The sequence below is a fragment of the Bufo gargarizans genome, chromosome 3 (genome assembly GCF_014858855.1).
Source record: "Bufo gargarizans isolate SCDJY-AF-19 chromosome 3, ASM1485885v1, whole genome shotgun sequence".
Classification (NCBI taxonomy): Eukaryota; Metazoa; Chordata; class Amphibia; order Anura; family Bufonidae; genus Bufo; species Bufo gargarizans.
Window position 1 is genome coordinate 121,036,900 of NC_058082.1, and position 16,639 is coordinate 121,053,538.

The 16,639-nt window shown below is 41.5% G+C and overlaps 1 protein-coding gene across 1 annotated transcript in view; it reads left to right on the top strand.

Moving 5' to 3' along the window:
• Nucleotides 1-16,639, top strand: part of GLS2 (glutaminase 2) — a 90,808-nt gene that overhangs the window by 33,736 nt on the left and 40,433 nt on the right. Inside the window, exons 4-6 of the mRNA XM_044288347.1 lie at nucleotides 1,125-1,254; nucleotides 4,897-4,976; nucleotides 5,912-6,075. Coding sequence (XP_044144282.1) covers nucleotides 1,125-1,254; nucleotides 4,897-4,976; nucleotides 5,912-6,075 — 374 coding nt within the window. The remainder of the gene's footprint in view (nucleotides 1-1,124; nucleotides 1,255-4,896; nucleotides 4,977-5,911; nucleotides 6,076-16,639) is intronic.

The following is a 16,639-nucleotide window of genomic DNA, read 5'->3' on the forward strand; positions in this document are numbered from 1 at the left end:
TACTACGGGCTCAATACTGGAAATACTGGAAAAAAACTGAGCCCCTCCTAATGCATTCTGAATGGAGAGCTTTCCGTTCCGGATGCATCAGTTCAGTCCCTTTTACGTGTTTTGTGGCCGGAGAAAATACCGCAGCATGCTGCATTTTTCTCTCCGGCCAAAAATCCTGAACACTTGCTGGATAGCTGGATCTGGCATTAATTTCCATTGAAATGTATTAGTGCCGCATTGACAGATATGTTCTTCCGGTCCGCACATGCGCATACCTTTTTAAATTTGTGAAAAAAAATAAATACCGGATCCGTTTTTCCAGATGACACTGGAGAGATGGATCCGGTATTTCAATGCATTTGTCAGGCATATCCGGATCCGGATCCGTCTGACAAATGCCATCCATTTGCGTCCGGATTGCCGGATCCGGCAGGCAGTTCCGGCGACAGAACTGCCTGCCGGAATCCTCTGCCGCAAGTGTGAAAGTACCCTAAGAACACACCTGTGTTTGAAACGCGCCAACCATGCTGGGGTGAAGGTTTGTGTCCATGTGAGTTATATGCTACAAGAAGAAATAAAGTGCAACTGAGTTTTATTTCAAGTGCTGGAACTATTTTCTTCTATCCCCTTGAATACCATCCCTTTAATAAGTGGCGATAGCAAGTGTGGAAAATAGGGCTCCACTCCATGCTGAATAAGAGACTGCATTCATAAGCGCTCATACACATTGCACATTCTGGTTTGTACAGAGCTGGATTAGAGCAGATTCAGCGCTCTATGAGACCAGTGCACTCTTTTGTACATTACATAGCCATTCTCCCCTAGGAGCATTGCTTCTAAGGGAAAATATCTCTGTAATACAGATCCATATAGAACAGGCATCCAGGCTCTGACGTAAGCATGGGGCCCTATACACACCTGTGATTATTTTTCACCTGAACATTTCTGCAGGTACTTTTGTCTTAAGATACCACCTCTGCCATGATATGTACTGTATGGTCAGATTTAGATTATTTTATTTATTTTTTCCAATTTTTGCACATCTTTAGGGCTTACAAAAATATCAATGTGCAAATTGGGTATGAGCAATCGGTACATGTTTCTAAAATATGTGTCCTCTGTGTCTTCTCCAGGTGTGTTCAGAGTAACATTGTTCTCCTGACCCAGGTTATGTGTAAGAAGCTTGTTATTCCAGACTTTGAGAAGTTCACACTACAGATAAAACGGCTGTATGAGACCACCCGCGGCATAAAGGAAGGGGAGGTGAGCGCTTGTTACAACTGTCAAAGGTGTCAAGAATAAGCATTACAGCAACTTAAATCTGTACTAGATAAAAGCTGTAAATCGGCAGTAGTAACTCATTCCCGCATTTTTACATACTTGTACATCGGGAATGTGGTCAGTTGCCTCATTTCCACATGTATGGCATGGAGCTCTGTGGACGCAGGAGCTGTGTCTGCACAATCACTGTGGGAGCCCAGCTATAACTGACACCCTGGATCCCACTGAAATAGCCATGATCAGAAATGCCTCCAATCCTGACCATATTACCCATTAGATACTGCAATGATGAGCAAAAAACACATAAAACATTTATTAAAAATGTTTTCTTTATGTCAAAATGTAAATGAAAAATGTACACATAATTGTCATCACCATGTCCATAATGACCTGAACTGCTAAGTTATCACAATGTTTAAACCCCCACATCCAGGTAGAAAACAATTCCAGAATCACTGTTCATCACGCCTACAAAAAAAAGTTATAAAAGATGATCAGAAATCAGAAATCATATCTACCTCAAAGTCAGAGCAATAGTCAATGCACCTAGCGAAAAAGAAGCCCTCATATATTTTTCGATAGGAAAAATGAAAAAGTTTCCAGACTATAGAGAAACAAAAACAAACTTTTTATTTTATTTTTTATTTTTTTTAAGCAAAAGTTGTAAAACATTAAAAAAAATAACTATACATACTTGGTATTGCAGTAATTGTACTGACCTGAACAGTAAACGTAAAAATATGCAATAATACAAAGATGAATTGGAGAATTGTTTTTTTACAACAACAAGTTGTACTCTTGGAATGCGATGATGAAAAAGACAAAAAAAAGTGGTTTGGTCATTAAGGAGTTATTACTTTTAGCAGAAGTATTATTCCTTGGACCAATCTTCAGAGACTTGAGAAATGGTAAAAGTTATTTCTTCCACCTACAAATAACATTTAGGGCTGTATTACACTTGCAGATTGTCTGCCAGATTATCGCTAACCATCATTCCTGGTAACACTTGTTAGCGATGATCTGGCAGTGTAATACTGCCGCCCCGTTCATCGGGCAATCCAGTCAGTATGGGAACGAGCAATGGCATAATGATCGCTCCTCCCCATACTGTGGAGGAGATCGCTACATGTAATAGACAAGCAAGCGATTGCCGGGAAGGAATGTTCCCCTCCCGACAATCGCCTGCCCTTACCTGCAGGTTACATGCTACCAAACACGGTTATCAGCAGCTAAGATTACATACTTCTCTTGATATGAAAGCAAACAACGATAAACAATCCTCACATTTTAAGGTCCTGTTATCTTACAGTATTTGTAGTTCAGTATAACAAATGATAAGGATTCCCGCACACTTGGAGACACTTCCATCAACATTTGTAATGCATATTAATGGCCTATATGTAATTAATTTATGAATTTTCTATAGTAAGTAGATTAATGATTTTATCTCACAGCAGCAGCAAACTGACCATGGATTACCTATCTATATAGGAGGTCTATCATTTATGATTACGCCCCTTTTACATGGCCAGTTATTGAGAATGATTGTTTCCATAATTGCTCATACTGATTTCCCAATAATTGTGGCCTGAGTATATGTGCCATCAATCATCTGCCAAATGATCACCCAACAAAATGCTTGTTTGGTGGGTGATCCGCTGCTTATGCAGCACACAGAAACTTCATTTGTGAGCAGCATAGAGCCCTGCGTAAACAGGGATGTGCTGCTGACAAGGAATGGGGATGAATGATCACAATTACAATCGCTCATCCCCATACAGAGGGTGTGATTGCTGTATGTAAATACAGCTGAACGAGCTGTCAATGATCAGGAGCAAATGGTTTGTTTCCAACCATTGACCTGCGTCTCAAACCACGTAAATGGGCCCTTAGGGCCACTGTACACGAGCTGATGATCTGGACGAAAAACTTTTTGTTCCCAATTATTTCCCCATGTGAATATGCTGCAGATCGCACAACAAACGATCACTTTTCACATTGCATCAAAAATCATGTCAGCAGCAGCACATTACTCCATGTAAACGGGGATGGGCTGCCGGCAATATGGAAACCGAATGGGGAATGAACGATCATAGCAACGATCAGTGTACATTGCACCCCATTCAGTGCACACTGGGCAGGGTAAACAAACAGGCACCCGTCAACTTGTATACCGCTATTCTATAACAAGATATGTATTGGCACATTTACATGAGGCAATTATCTTTTAGTATGGGGACGAACGATTATTCATAGTTCATTTGTTGGCAGAACAGAGGATATGTAAACAGTGATATTTAACTTAAAAAATGCAATCACCCATCAAGTTTTCTCATTTTTCAGGTGATTGGCGGCGTGTTTCAGTAGTAATCTGTTCATTCCAGATTGCTGATCTGTGTAAAAGGGGCCATTTATACAGACAGACAGACTTGCTGTATTGTTGATACAGAAATATTATGAGTGCTTGTTCACATATATATATATATATATATATATATATATATAAATGGGACAATCATTGAAAGAATGTTTGGGTGAAGGATCATACAGTTTTCATTATTGTCGGCAGCGCATCCCCGTTAAAGGGGTTGTCTCACTTCAGCAAATGACATTTATCATGTAGACAAAGTACATTTACTAAGTGCCTTGTATTAACTTTATCTACATGATAAATGCCATTTGTTAAAGTAACACAATCACTTTAATATGTCTGCATAAAAAATGTGATCAACGACAAGCAAGCTTGTTTGTCATTTAATGGGTCAATAACTTAAAGGGGTTGTCCGGGTTCAGAGCTGAACCTGGACATATCCCCTTCTTCACCCAGGCAGGCCCCTAATATGAGCATCGGAGCATGCACAGAGCAAGAGCTTTTTTGTTTACAAACTTACACTGCTAGGCGGAGGCTTCCGCCTAGCAGTGTTCCCGGTGACGTCACCGGCACTAATGGGTGGGCTATTATCAAACTGATGTAAAGGAAAACTGGCATAGTTGCACATATCAACCGGGAGGAGCTCTGAACAAATTAAAGGTAGAATATGATTGGTTGCTATGGGCAACTATACTAGTCTTCCTTTACACCAGTTTTGATAAATCTCCCCCGAGAGGTCCTAAGCCTCCTTTTCAGCATCTGATAGTGTCACCCTGATATGTGAAGGTCCAGCACAATGACCGATCTTGGTCGCAGAGATGTTACCTCCTGGTAATGAAGTACAGAACAGCGCAGAACCAAGGAGACAAATAGGTTGTATTGTAGGAGGATTTGTATAAACCCTGCTATACCAGTAAATGGTCATAGAAGGTAGAAGTATAAAACCACCATGTAATAGGTGGTCCTCTAGTATCAAGACAGTCTTCTGTCTTGTTTGGAACCATTCAAGGGTATCATTGGCATCCCTAGGTCTGGGCACACACTATTGAGAACATCATTTTGCCTTTTGGTTATAACCATGTTTGATGGGGGAGGTGTGGTCATAATTATTAGGGGTGGAGCTTACCTCTGAATAATTTGCATCTATGCCTCTGTAACTGTAGCTCCTCAACAGCAGTTAGCTACTACTGTGCCTCCTTCCAGGCACGACTCTTATACTATTGCTGAACTTCTTTAATTCTGTTTTTTTTTAGGTGGCAAACTATATTCCACAACTTGCCAAAATGAGCCCTGACCACTGGGGAGTGTCTCTCTGCACAGTGGATGGACAGAGGTGAGAACAGAAATGAAAGGCTATATTATCACTCCTATTGGCATCCAAGAAGTAACGTGTAATAAGTAGGAATAGGATACAGATATCAAACCTCAACAATAGGATGCTTCCCATGTGTAAAACCGTACAGTATTAACTCACAGCAAAGGTACACCTGCAAAATAGAGCACACCGAAAAGATAATGTATAAAAAACGTGATTTATTTTTAATTTTTATTAGGGCTACAAAATTCATCTTTCACGCAGGGTATGGTCATGCGGTCAGGTTTCAAGATGCAGTTTTGGAAGCCAAAACCAGTAGTGAATAAAAAATAAAATAAAAAAAAGAGAAGTCGTATCTGTCCTATACTTTCTCTCCTTTTATGATCCACTTCAGATTTTTGGCTTCCAAAACTGCATGCAGAAACTTGACCGTATGTCCGCACCCTTACATGTGACATAGTTTCATTGTAATCGGTTTAATGTAATGTTTTAGAACTCCAAACCCCAAATGACCATAATGTCAGTGTACCCCAATTTGTCCAGATTTTTGAAAGCAGTCATGATAAAAAATATTGCTTGGAGTCCAGCATTTTTTACAGCATGACTTGTACATCGGGTAGAATAGCTAAGACTGGTATTTCAGACACTACTCTTAGGGCTCATGCTCTTCAGGGAGTTTCACGTGCGGGTGCCATCCTGTCTCTTCCCCTGAATCGATTCACATTGGGATTTCTTACAATCAGAACTTTTTAGAAAATTTGGCTTGAATTTTCCCATTTTGGAATCAGTTCTCTCATTTCTAACCAGGATTAATATGGAATACCACAGCACACTATGCTGCCTGTCAAATGGCCATGTCAAACTGGTGTAAAAGGTGATCATGGCTATCCTAGATTCCTAGTATATGTACCCTTCAATAGTGCATCAGTTTTAAATAGTGTTTCTGTTTTAAGGTACTCACTAGGAGACACGGATGTCCCCTTATGCTTGCAATCATGTGTGAAGCCACTAAAGTATGCCATCGCTGTGAATGACCTGGGAACAGATTATGTCCATCAGTTTGTGGGCAAGGAGCCTAGTGGCCTTCGCTTTAACAAACTCTCACTGAACCACCAAGGTAAGAGGTCTGCTTTACATGGAACTCATGATCAGTTTACAGAATATGTATTCTGCAAATATAAATCACATCCATATAAAAGGAAAGGTAACATGCTTCTATTTTTTTTCAATGCAGCTCCTGTTGCATTACTGAGTTTTTTGTTTCTCAATCATGTAAAATTCATTTCTGATGAGACCTTGTGAGGTGCGTACATTGACATTTTAGGTCTAATTAATTCATTTTTTGACCCTCCAAGACCATCTTTAAAGGGAACCTATCACTATGAAATGAGAATTAATGTGCAGGCAGCATGTTTTAGAGCAGGGGGAGCTGAGCAGGTTGTTATATAGTCTTGAGGGAAAAGATTCAGTAAAACTTGTAATTTATAAGTTTAAATCCCTCCTTATTCTGGGCTTTAAAGTCAATGAGGTGGTCCTATCAGTGCTATCTGTATATACACAGTCATAGAGGGAAGGCTGTCAATCACTGATAGGATGCCTCATTCACGTTAAAGCTCATTATAAATATGGATATAAATGGAAAACCTATACAGTATACCAATTCAGTTCCTCCTGCTCTATAACATGATGCCTTCATCTCAGACACCATGTTCAACTTGATAATGCTTTAGTTTAAATGTCAGTTCTTGTTCCTCTGTCCATGGCATCTAGTATCTAATCTATTGTACATTGTATTACATTGTATTGTACAGTGACAATAAAGGCATCTTATCTTATCTTATCTGATAGGTTCCCCACATTCGTGCTCTTTGATTTTTGGTCACCTGCTCCCTGAAGCGTTGTCTTACAGTTCTTCTTGTGGCAGTCATGTTTTCTTCTTCGTTCAGCCCTACACAGTGGGTGATGACGTTGGCAACTTCTCACCGCCCACTGTGTGAATTTCCTGGTGTGCCCTTACTCTGCGGCCATCAACATGCTCATAGTGTCATTTCCTGTCCTCTCACAAAGGACATTTTTTTTCCTGATCTTATTTGAGAAGATCAGTCTGTGAGCTTACAGTAAAGGTAGAGTTGCACCAAACACATTCTCCTTTTTTGTTTCAATAAAATTCTAAAACAATACTTCTATCTATAATTAAAACCACAACAAAACAGATGAATAATCTTGAAATCAAACTGTCCCAAACAACTTCAGTAACCCCTTTTATTAAATCGGTGAAATCTTCATCCAAGGTAGTCCACCTGAAGTCCAGTATCGATCTGCACCTGAAATAGAAAACAACACTAGTACCAAAAACAATATACTGCATACCAGGCTGGAGTTTTCTGGCCCACATCTTCAGAGTTCAGCTACCGTTCTGCAGGTAGATTTTTATTGAGCAACTGAAGGTTTGTTTTAAACTATTAATTTTATTATATATCTGGCTACGTGTTCCATTTTTTACTGTATCTGCCTTCTGATTTTTAGAAGATTTGCCACAGTCTATTGTTTTCAACTAGACATTTCTGTAGGACATCTAGGTAAAAAAAAAAAAAAAACGCATTTATGGAAATGTGTCATTAGAAAATAACCTATTGTTTAAATCATGTTTTTATATTTAACATATTTTTAAAGAATTTTTGGTTGTTATTTTTAATTTTCCATGTCAATATCTATAGTTAATCAAAAAAACATAAAATCCTGTAGTTTTCCTACTGGCTACTAAAGCCTTATGATAGGCACCACTTCTTGGTCTGTACAGTACTTTCATTGTAATGCAGTTACCTGGTTATCTGTCATTCTAATCCTGCCTGTAATGATATTATAGATAAGACATGATCCACCATTCACAGTAGATGATTATCAAGTTTTATCTATTCTTTCCTTGTACAATGACCTCTGCACATCAGAGCATGCCTAGAAAACTCTACCATAGAAGTCAATAGGATCCCCTCCTACCTATGGCCCATGGGGCTGCCATAAAGCAACTTTTCTTAATGCTTTCTAAATGTTGTTAAGAACAGCATAGGCAAGATGGCCGCCCCCATAATCATGTTCAGAAATAGAATAAAAACATGTACAATCGTAAAATAAAAAGATTAGAAAAAAAGAGATGTGCTACTATATGGTTTTAACTGGTAGAAAAGAAATTGGGGACACATTTGCCGCGTATTACAGAGAAATGTTTCTGTCTTGTATTACAACTTTTCATGGAAAAGGTCTCCATTTATTCTCTTGTAGATTGCAAATGAATCCCACAGAAAAAAAAAAATCTGAGGCATACAGACCGAGCTATTATACAGTGTGGCCCCAGGGACTTCTATGGTTGCTGTATATGGCTTTGTACTTGCAGCTTGTACAGACCTGTAACACAGGCCTCTCTGTGGGCCCTTACTGAAGTTTTGAAATGCAAAATCTTGCGTCAGTGATGTATTTGACATGTGAGCTTGCACAAATAGTATCTTAGGAGAAATGTTAGACATCTGTAATTATAAGGTAAAAATAAGAGTTTTTCTTTTTTTTCATCGTCACCTTGCCAAGAACTATAACTTTTTATTTATTCTATTTTTCTGTCTATGTAGCTGTATGGAGGGGTTGGTTTTTTGCGGGACAAGTAATTTTTTATGGTGCCATTTTGGGGTACACATAACTTTCTGAATAACATTTAACTCTTTCTGGGAGGGAGATGTGAAAAATCAGCATTACTGCCACAGAGTTTTTTAAATTATACATTTTTCAATAATAACATAATATCTTTATTCTCTGAGTCAGTATGATTACAGTGATACCAAATACATATAGTCTTTTGTTTTACATTTTATTATTTTTGTGCAATAAAACCCCTTTTTTTAAAAATAAGAAAATCTTTTTGCATTGCCGCATCCCATTTATTAGTTATTTTTTATTTTTTTTTGTATTATTTTTTTTGTATTTTTCATTGGTATCATTTTGGGGTAAATAAAACACTTTTTGATTGCTTGTTTTTTTTTTTTCAGTGGCAACTAAATTGGCAATTTTTTTTTATTTATATTTTTTTTTTTTACGGAGTTCACTGTAGGGGATAATTTACATGATATTTGTGTAGTGCGGATTGTTATAGATGTGCAATTTTTTTATTGAAAAGCTTTTTTTATTCGATTTATTTTTTTTTTTTATGTAATAAACCACTTAATAGTCCCACAATAGTGCATTGCATTTTAATGTCCTATACTGACATTGACCAGCAGGCTACGCCAGAGAGGCGCAGCCTGCTGGGGAACACTTAAGGCGGCCATGGGGCCTACTCCAGGTCCCAACTAGCCTATACACACATCGGCACCCCACAATCTAATTTGCCTGGTGCCGATGGGAGACAGAGGGAGGCCGCTCCCTCTGTCACTGCTTACATGCGGCGGGTTCCATTGCCTGCCGTATGTAAGGGGTCAAACAGGCAGAGGTGCCGATCCGGGCTGTTAGAGCAGGAGTGCAGTTCTCATGTGAGAGACGAGGCCCCGCTTAGACCGGGCCGTCGCCTTTTCACGGCCCCTTAGCGACCACTATGAAAAGGTGTATGGGTGGTCACTAAGGGGTTACTGGCCACATGAGTTTGCCTAAAAAATGCACAGTTAACAGACAGCAAAAGTTAACAATTCCTTTGTCCGCATTCTGTGCAGATGAGTGGCTTCTGGCCACATAGTAGTAGCCCCATTTCAGCTGCATCTCATTCGTGCAGTAGCCGCCGCTATGTGGGACATCAGCCTCAGGGGGCTGCCACATGTGCAGGTTTTGTTCAGACTTTTTGATACAGTTTTCAAAGTCAAAGGAGTGGATTCAGAGAAGTCATATCCTTGGTTATACTTTCTGCTGTTTATGATCCACTCCTCATCTTCGCTTCGAAAACTACATAAAAAAAACAAAAAAAAAAACGAACAAAACCTGCAGATGTGACCGCGCCCTCAGGGTGCTGGAGGAGTGATAACTTTTCCTGACCAAAACCGGCTCAGTGTGAGTCAGTGAGTTCAGGGTTTATGGCTCATTCACAAGACGTTTCCAGTTCCTAATGCTGGAGAATGACCTAACAGGAAAATACCTCTGCTGACTCACAATAGAGCTATTCTACTTTATGTAACTGGCTCACACTTTCACACGGGGAGACGTGTACTGTAACTTGTCTACATATCCCCATAGCTTTTATCTGCCTATAGATGTGAATAGTAAAAAAATGGCAAAAATCAAAGCAGGACCCTACGACTTCTGGCACAATATTCTCTCCTTTGTGTAGAGGATTTTGCCAACCCACCTTTCTCCAACACATTTCTCCTACTCCATACTACCACCCTCCCCTTGTACATTTGAGACCCATCCCATATTCTTTTTCCTGTTCTTTTGCCAACACATTTAGTCATTGCTAAAGCGTGAGAATGACACCTACAGGTTAGGCCTCCTGCACACGAATGTGTACGCCCCGTGGCCGCGCTGCGACCCGCAATGCACGAACACCGTCCGTGGGGCAGCCACAGCAGATCACGGACCCATTCACTTTAATGGGTCCGCGATCCGGCCGTTCCGCAAAAAGATAGGACATGTTCTATGCGGAACGGAAGTACGGGACGAAACCCCACGGAAGCACTCCGTAGTGCTCCTGTAGGGTTCCGTTCCGTGCTTCCATTACGCACCATTCCGCATCTCCGGATTTGCGGACCCATTGAAGTGATGCGGAATGGCCACGGAACGGCGCCCGTGTATTGCGGATCCGCAATACGGCAACAGGAAGCACACGTTCGTGCGCAGGAGGCCTTAGTTGGAGCAGCTGATGTGATTTCGCTCCATTGCTGCTGGAGATTCCCGGAGATTCCCTAGAGACTGGAGTGCTGAGTAGTTTGCTGTTTTAGTAACCCCCCAGCCCCATTATCTTATAATGTACAGTGGTTCCTCACATTACAATATTTTCAACATACAATGGTCTCTCCTGACTTGACACCAGACACAACATACAGTGCCTCCGACACCAGTGACCTGTGGTTCATGTGAATGTTGGCAAGTCCATTTCACTGGTAGTGCACATGTATAGGCTGTCTAGTAGCATCTCTCTACAGTACACAGCGGTACTGCATGTTTTGTACTGCTCTTTATCTGTGCTGGGTGTTCTGTCATTCTGGTGGACCTTATCGAGATGTGAGTCTCCTCTAGCAGATCTTACACCCCCGGAAATCCACCAATCAGCAGCCTCGCACACAGTCACACACCCCTGCAAATCCTCCAATCACCGTTACGTTACCCAACATGCACTGCCGCGGCTTCCCTCTTCCCACAGTGCCTTCGACCTGGAGCTCAGACAGCTCCAGGTCAAAGCGAATGTAATCCACACAAACGATGAGCTCCTGCATGGTGACCAGAGCGCAGATCTACCCTCACACCGGGAACCAGCATCAGCCCCAACAGGGACTCTGCAGCGGCTGAACGGGCTATCGCAAGGCACTGTGGGATGAGGGAAGCCGCGGCGGTGCATGCTGGGTAACATAACGGTCATTGGAGGATTTGCAGGGGTGTGTGTGTGTGAGGCTGATTTCCGGGGGTGTGAGATCTGCTAGAGGAGACTCGCAACTCGATAAGGTCCACTAGAATGACAGAACACCCATGAATACAAATACAGTTGCCCCTCAAGATACAATATTAATTGGTTCCTGAACAACCATCGTAAGTTGAAACAATTGTAACTTCATACGATAACTATGGAAAACTGGAAAGTGGCCCAAAATGTCATCTTAAAATAGCATAACATTGAAATTGAAGCAAATTTAGCAGATGACTACTACAGATAAAGCAAGTCCTTATAACAGGCAGAAACTGGAAATCACTTTCTGTGTACAGGACCTTCTTTAGGGCCTACAGTGTACCAGAAAAAAAAGGAGCCGCTCTCACCTGGTGTCCAAAGGATCAATTCATCCTGGTGTTTTGTTACAATTGATTCAACTTACAATGGTTGTTCAGGAACCAATTAATATTGTATCTTGAGGGGCAACTGTATTTGTAATTCATGGACATAGTCTTGTGGGAGAATGACACAAGACTACAAGAGAATTACATAAGTTCACAGAAGTTCGGGTTTGGGTTAGGTGTTCTGTAGATTGTATTATTTTCCCTTATAACATGGTTATAAGGGAAAATAATAGCATTCTGAATACAGAATGCATAGTACAATAGCGCTGGAGGGGTTAAAAAAATAAAAAATAATTTAACTCACCTTAATCCACTTGATCGCGCAGCCCGGCTTCTCTTCTGTCTTCTTTTTTGCTGTGTTCAGGAAAAGGACCTGTGGTGATGTCACTCCGGTCATCACATGGTCAGTCACATGATCTTTTGCCATGGTGATGGATCATGTGATGACCTGAGTGACGTCACCACAGGTCCTTTTCCTGCACACAGCAAAGAAGAACACAGAAGAGATGCCGGGCTGCGAGAGCAAGTGGATTAAGGTGAGCAAAATTATATATATATATATATATATATATATATATATATATATATATATATATATATATATATATATATATAAAAATTAATTTTTTTTTATAACCCTTCCGGCGCTATTGTACTATGCATTCTGTATTCAGAATGCAAATATTTTCCCTAATAACCATGTGATAAGGGGAAATAATAATGATCTGGTCCCCATCCCGATCGTCACCTAGCAACCGTGCGTGAAAATCGCACCTCATCCGCACTTGCTTGCGGATGCTTGCGATTTTCACGCAACCCCATTCATTTCTATGGGGCCTTCGTTACGTGAAAAACGCACAAAGAGGAGCATGCTGCAATTTTCACGCAACACACAAGTGATGCGTGAAAATCACTGCTCGTGTGCACATCCCCATAGAAATCAATGGGTCAGTATTCAGTGCGGGTGCAATGCATTCAACTCAGGCATTGCACCCACGCGGAATACTCACCCGTGTGAAAGGGGCCTTAGGCCTCTTTCACACGGGCGTCATTTTTTTGGCCCGGCTAAGAGCCGGGTGCGTTGCGGGAAAATGCGCGATTTTTCTGCGCAAGTGCAAAACATTGTCATGCGTTGCACTCGCGTGAGAAAAATCGTGCATGTTTGGTACCCAAACCCGAACTTCTTCATAGAAGTTCGGGCTTGGGATTGATGTTCTGAAGATTGTATTATTTTCTGAATACAGAATGCATAGTAAACCAGCGCTAGAGGGGTTAAAATAAAATAAAAAATAATTTAACTCACCTTAGTCCACTTGCTCGCGAAGCTGGCATCTCCTTGTGTCTCCGCTGCTGATGAACAGGACCTGGGATGAGCTGCTCCATTAAATACCGGTTAAGGACCTTCGATGACGTCACTCCGGTCATCACATGGTACGTCACATGATCTTTTACCATGGTGATTCACCATGGTAAAAGATCATGTGATGACCGGAGTGACGTCATCGAAGGTCCTTAAGCTCTATTTAATGGAGCAGCTCATCCCAGGTCCTGTTCATCAGCAGCGGAGACACAAGGAGATGCCGGCTTCGCGAGCAAGTGGACTAAGGTGAGTTAAATTATTTTTTATTTTATTTTAACCCCTCTAGCGCTGGTTTACTATGCATTCTGTATTCAGAATGCTATTATTTTCCCTTATAACCATGTTATAAGGGAAAATAATAATGATCGGGTCTCCATCCCGATGGTCTCCTAGCAACCATGCGTGCAAATCGCACGGCATCCGTACTTGCTTGCGGATGCCATCCGATTTTCACACACCCCATTCACTTCTATGGGGCCTGCGTCACGTCAAAATCGGAAAATATAGAGCATGCTGCGATTTCAACTGAACGCACAAGTGATGTGTTAAAAACATCGCTCATGTGCGCAGCCCCATAGAAATGAATGGGTCAGGATTTAGTGCGGGTGCCATACGTTCGCCGCACGGATCGCACCCGCACGGAAAACTCGCCCGTGTGAAAGGGGCCTTAGAGTCCCACTCATGGCTGGCTGATATGTTGCAGGCCTCACAGGTGCACCTAAATGCTGCCTATAGATGGTAATCAAGGCACATTTAAATTGGAGTTTATACACCTCCAAATGTAAATATACGATTTAAATGACAAAAATACGTGGTCTCAAAAAGCAGGTAATACCCAACCCCAAATGCAGTGCATTTATGCTCGGGGGAGCAGATACTGCGCTTGTGGTCTGTTGCTAAGGACGCTCCCCAGCAAAAAATTCATACAATGGAGGATGCCCGCAGCAGACCACAAGTGCCACAGAGACATCCTACACCAAATGGTAAAATGTGTGGATGTGGAATACTACTACTATATAGAATAAATAGTTACAAGATTAGGTGCACCACTGTGGTGGATGCAAACAGTATCATCTGACTAACCCTCACACTGATGTTAAAAATGAGACATTAGCCAGTATATCCTTATAAACCTTGGTGTGGTGCGTGGGCTCAGGTATGTCCTTAATACAGTCCTGATCAAAAGTTTAAGACCACTTGAAAAATGGCAAAAAATCATATTTAGCATGGCTGGATCTTAACAAGGTTCCAAGTAGAGCTTCAAAATGCAACAAGAAGAAATAGGGAGTGAGACAAAACATTTTTTGAGTATTCAATTTAATGAAAACAATGAATAAACGGAAACAGGCTGTTTTTCAGCTGATCAAAAGTTTAGGACCACACCTCCAAAAAAAAATAATATATAAACCCCCTCCCAAAACAGAAATCCAACTTCCAAACATGAACTCAGTAATGAGTAGATCTGCCGTTATTGTTTATCACTTCGAAAATTTGTTTCGGGCATGCTTGATGCAAGCGTTTCCAAGAGGTGAGTGGGAACATTTCTCCAAGTGGTGAAGACGGCCACACGAAGGCCATCTACTGTCTGGAACTGTTGTCCATTTTTGTAAACTTCCCTTGCCATCCATCCCCAAAGGTTCTCAGTTGGAGTTAGATCAGGGGAACACGCAGGATGGGCCAAAAGAGTGATGTTATTCTCCTGGAAGAAGTCCCTTGTCCTGCGGGCATTGTGTACTGTAGCGTTGTCCTTTTGAAAAACCCAGTCGTTACCACACAGACGAGGGCCCTCAGTCATGAGGAATGCTCTCTGCAACATCTGGACATAGCCAGCGGCCGTTTGAAGCCCCTGCACTGGCTGAAGCTCCATTGTTCCACTGAAGGAAAAAGCACCTCAGACCATTATGGCGCCCCCTCCACTGTGGCGCGTAGAAAACATCTCAGGTGGGATCTGCTTGTCATGCCAGTAACGTTGGAAACCATCAGGACCAGGTCTTGACGGACAGCCAATTGGATCCTCCGGCTCAGTGCTGATGACATTTTTTTGGGTCGTCCACTTGACTTTTTTGTTCCATAACCCTCAGGATCATTTAAGAAATTCCAAATGGCTGTCTTACTGCACCCCCCACCTCAGCAGTGATGGTGCGCTGTGAGAGACCCTGCTTATGCAGTTCAAAAAGGGAGAGTTTTTTTGCCTTTGCCATCACAACGTGTGACTACCTGACAGAAAATGACAATGAATCCACATCTTTGCAAAAATTTGGCCTTTTAAGGGTTACGGTTAGGCATGTGGTCCTAAACCTTTGATCAGCTGAAAAACGGCCTGTTTCAGTTTAATCGTTATTTTCAATTAATTGAATGCTCAAAAAATGTTTGTCTCACTCTCATTTCTTCTTGTTGCACGTTGAGGCTCTACTTGGAACCTTGTTAAGATCCAACAATGTAAAATATGATTTTTTTGCAATTTTTCAAGTGGTCTTAAACTTTTGATCAGGACTGTATAAGGATATACTGGCATATGTCTCATTTTTAACATCATTGTGAGGGTTAGTCAGATATTACTGTTTGCATCCACCACAGTCTCCATACTGTGCCTCATGCATAGGTCACACACCCTTAAGGCCAGTCCTGCTTGCTAGTAGGTAATATACTGTAGATACATTGTGCCAACAGTTTTTTGCAAGCATGAGTTGTTTTTTTTGGTCCCTCAGACATAGACCTGGCCAGCCACTGCTTTAACCATCTCAGAAAGCTTTAAAAACAAGCTTTTGTCTGTTTCTTTGCCAGTGTTCACTGGGAGTTCATTACAGAAGAAGTTTAGCGTTGTTACTGCAGGGCATTTCAGGAGGCACTCATTGCACATTTCCGATATTCACTAAAAATAGCACTATAAGGTCCCTTTCACACGAGCGAGTATTTTGTGCGGGTGCAATGTGTGATGCGAACGCATTGCGCCCGCACGGAATCCGGACCCATTCATTTCAATGGGTCTGTGTACATGAGCGGTGGTTTTCACGCATCACTTGTGCGTTGCGTGAAAATTATAGCATGTTCTATATTCTGCGATTTTCACGCAACGCTGGCCCCATAGAAGTGAATGGGGCTGCGTGAAAATAGCATCGCATCCGCAAGCAAGTGTGGATGCGATGCATAAGTGTGGATGCGATGCATTTTTCACTGATGGTTGCTAAGTTTGTATGCCTTCAGTTTTTTATCACGCGCGTGCAAAACGCATTCAATCGCATTGCACCCGCGTGATAAAAACTGAACAACTGAAGGCAGACAAAACTGAATGAACTTGCTTGTGAAATCACACATTTTTCACTGAACGCATCCGCAACGCATCCGGACCTATTCTGCTCGCGCT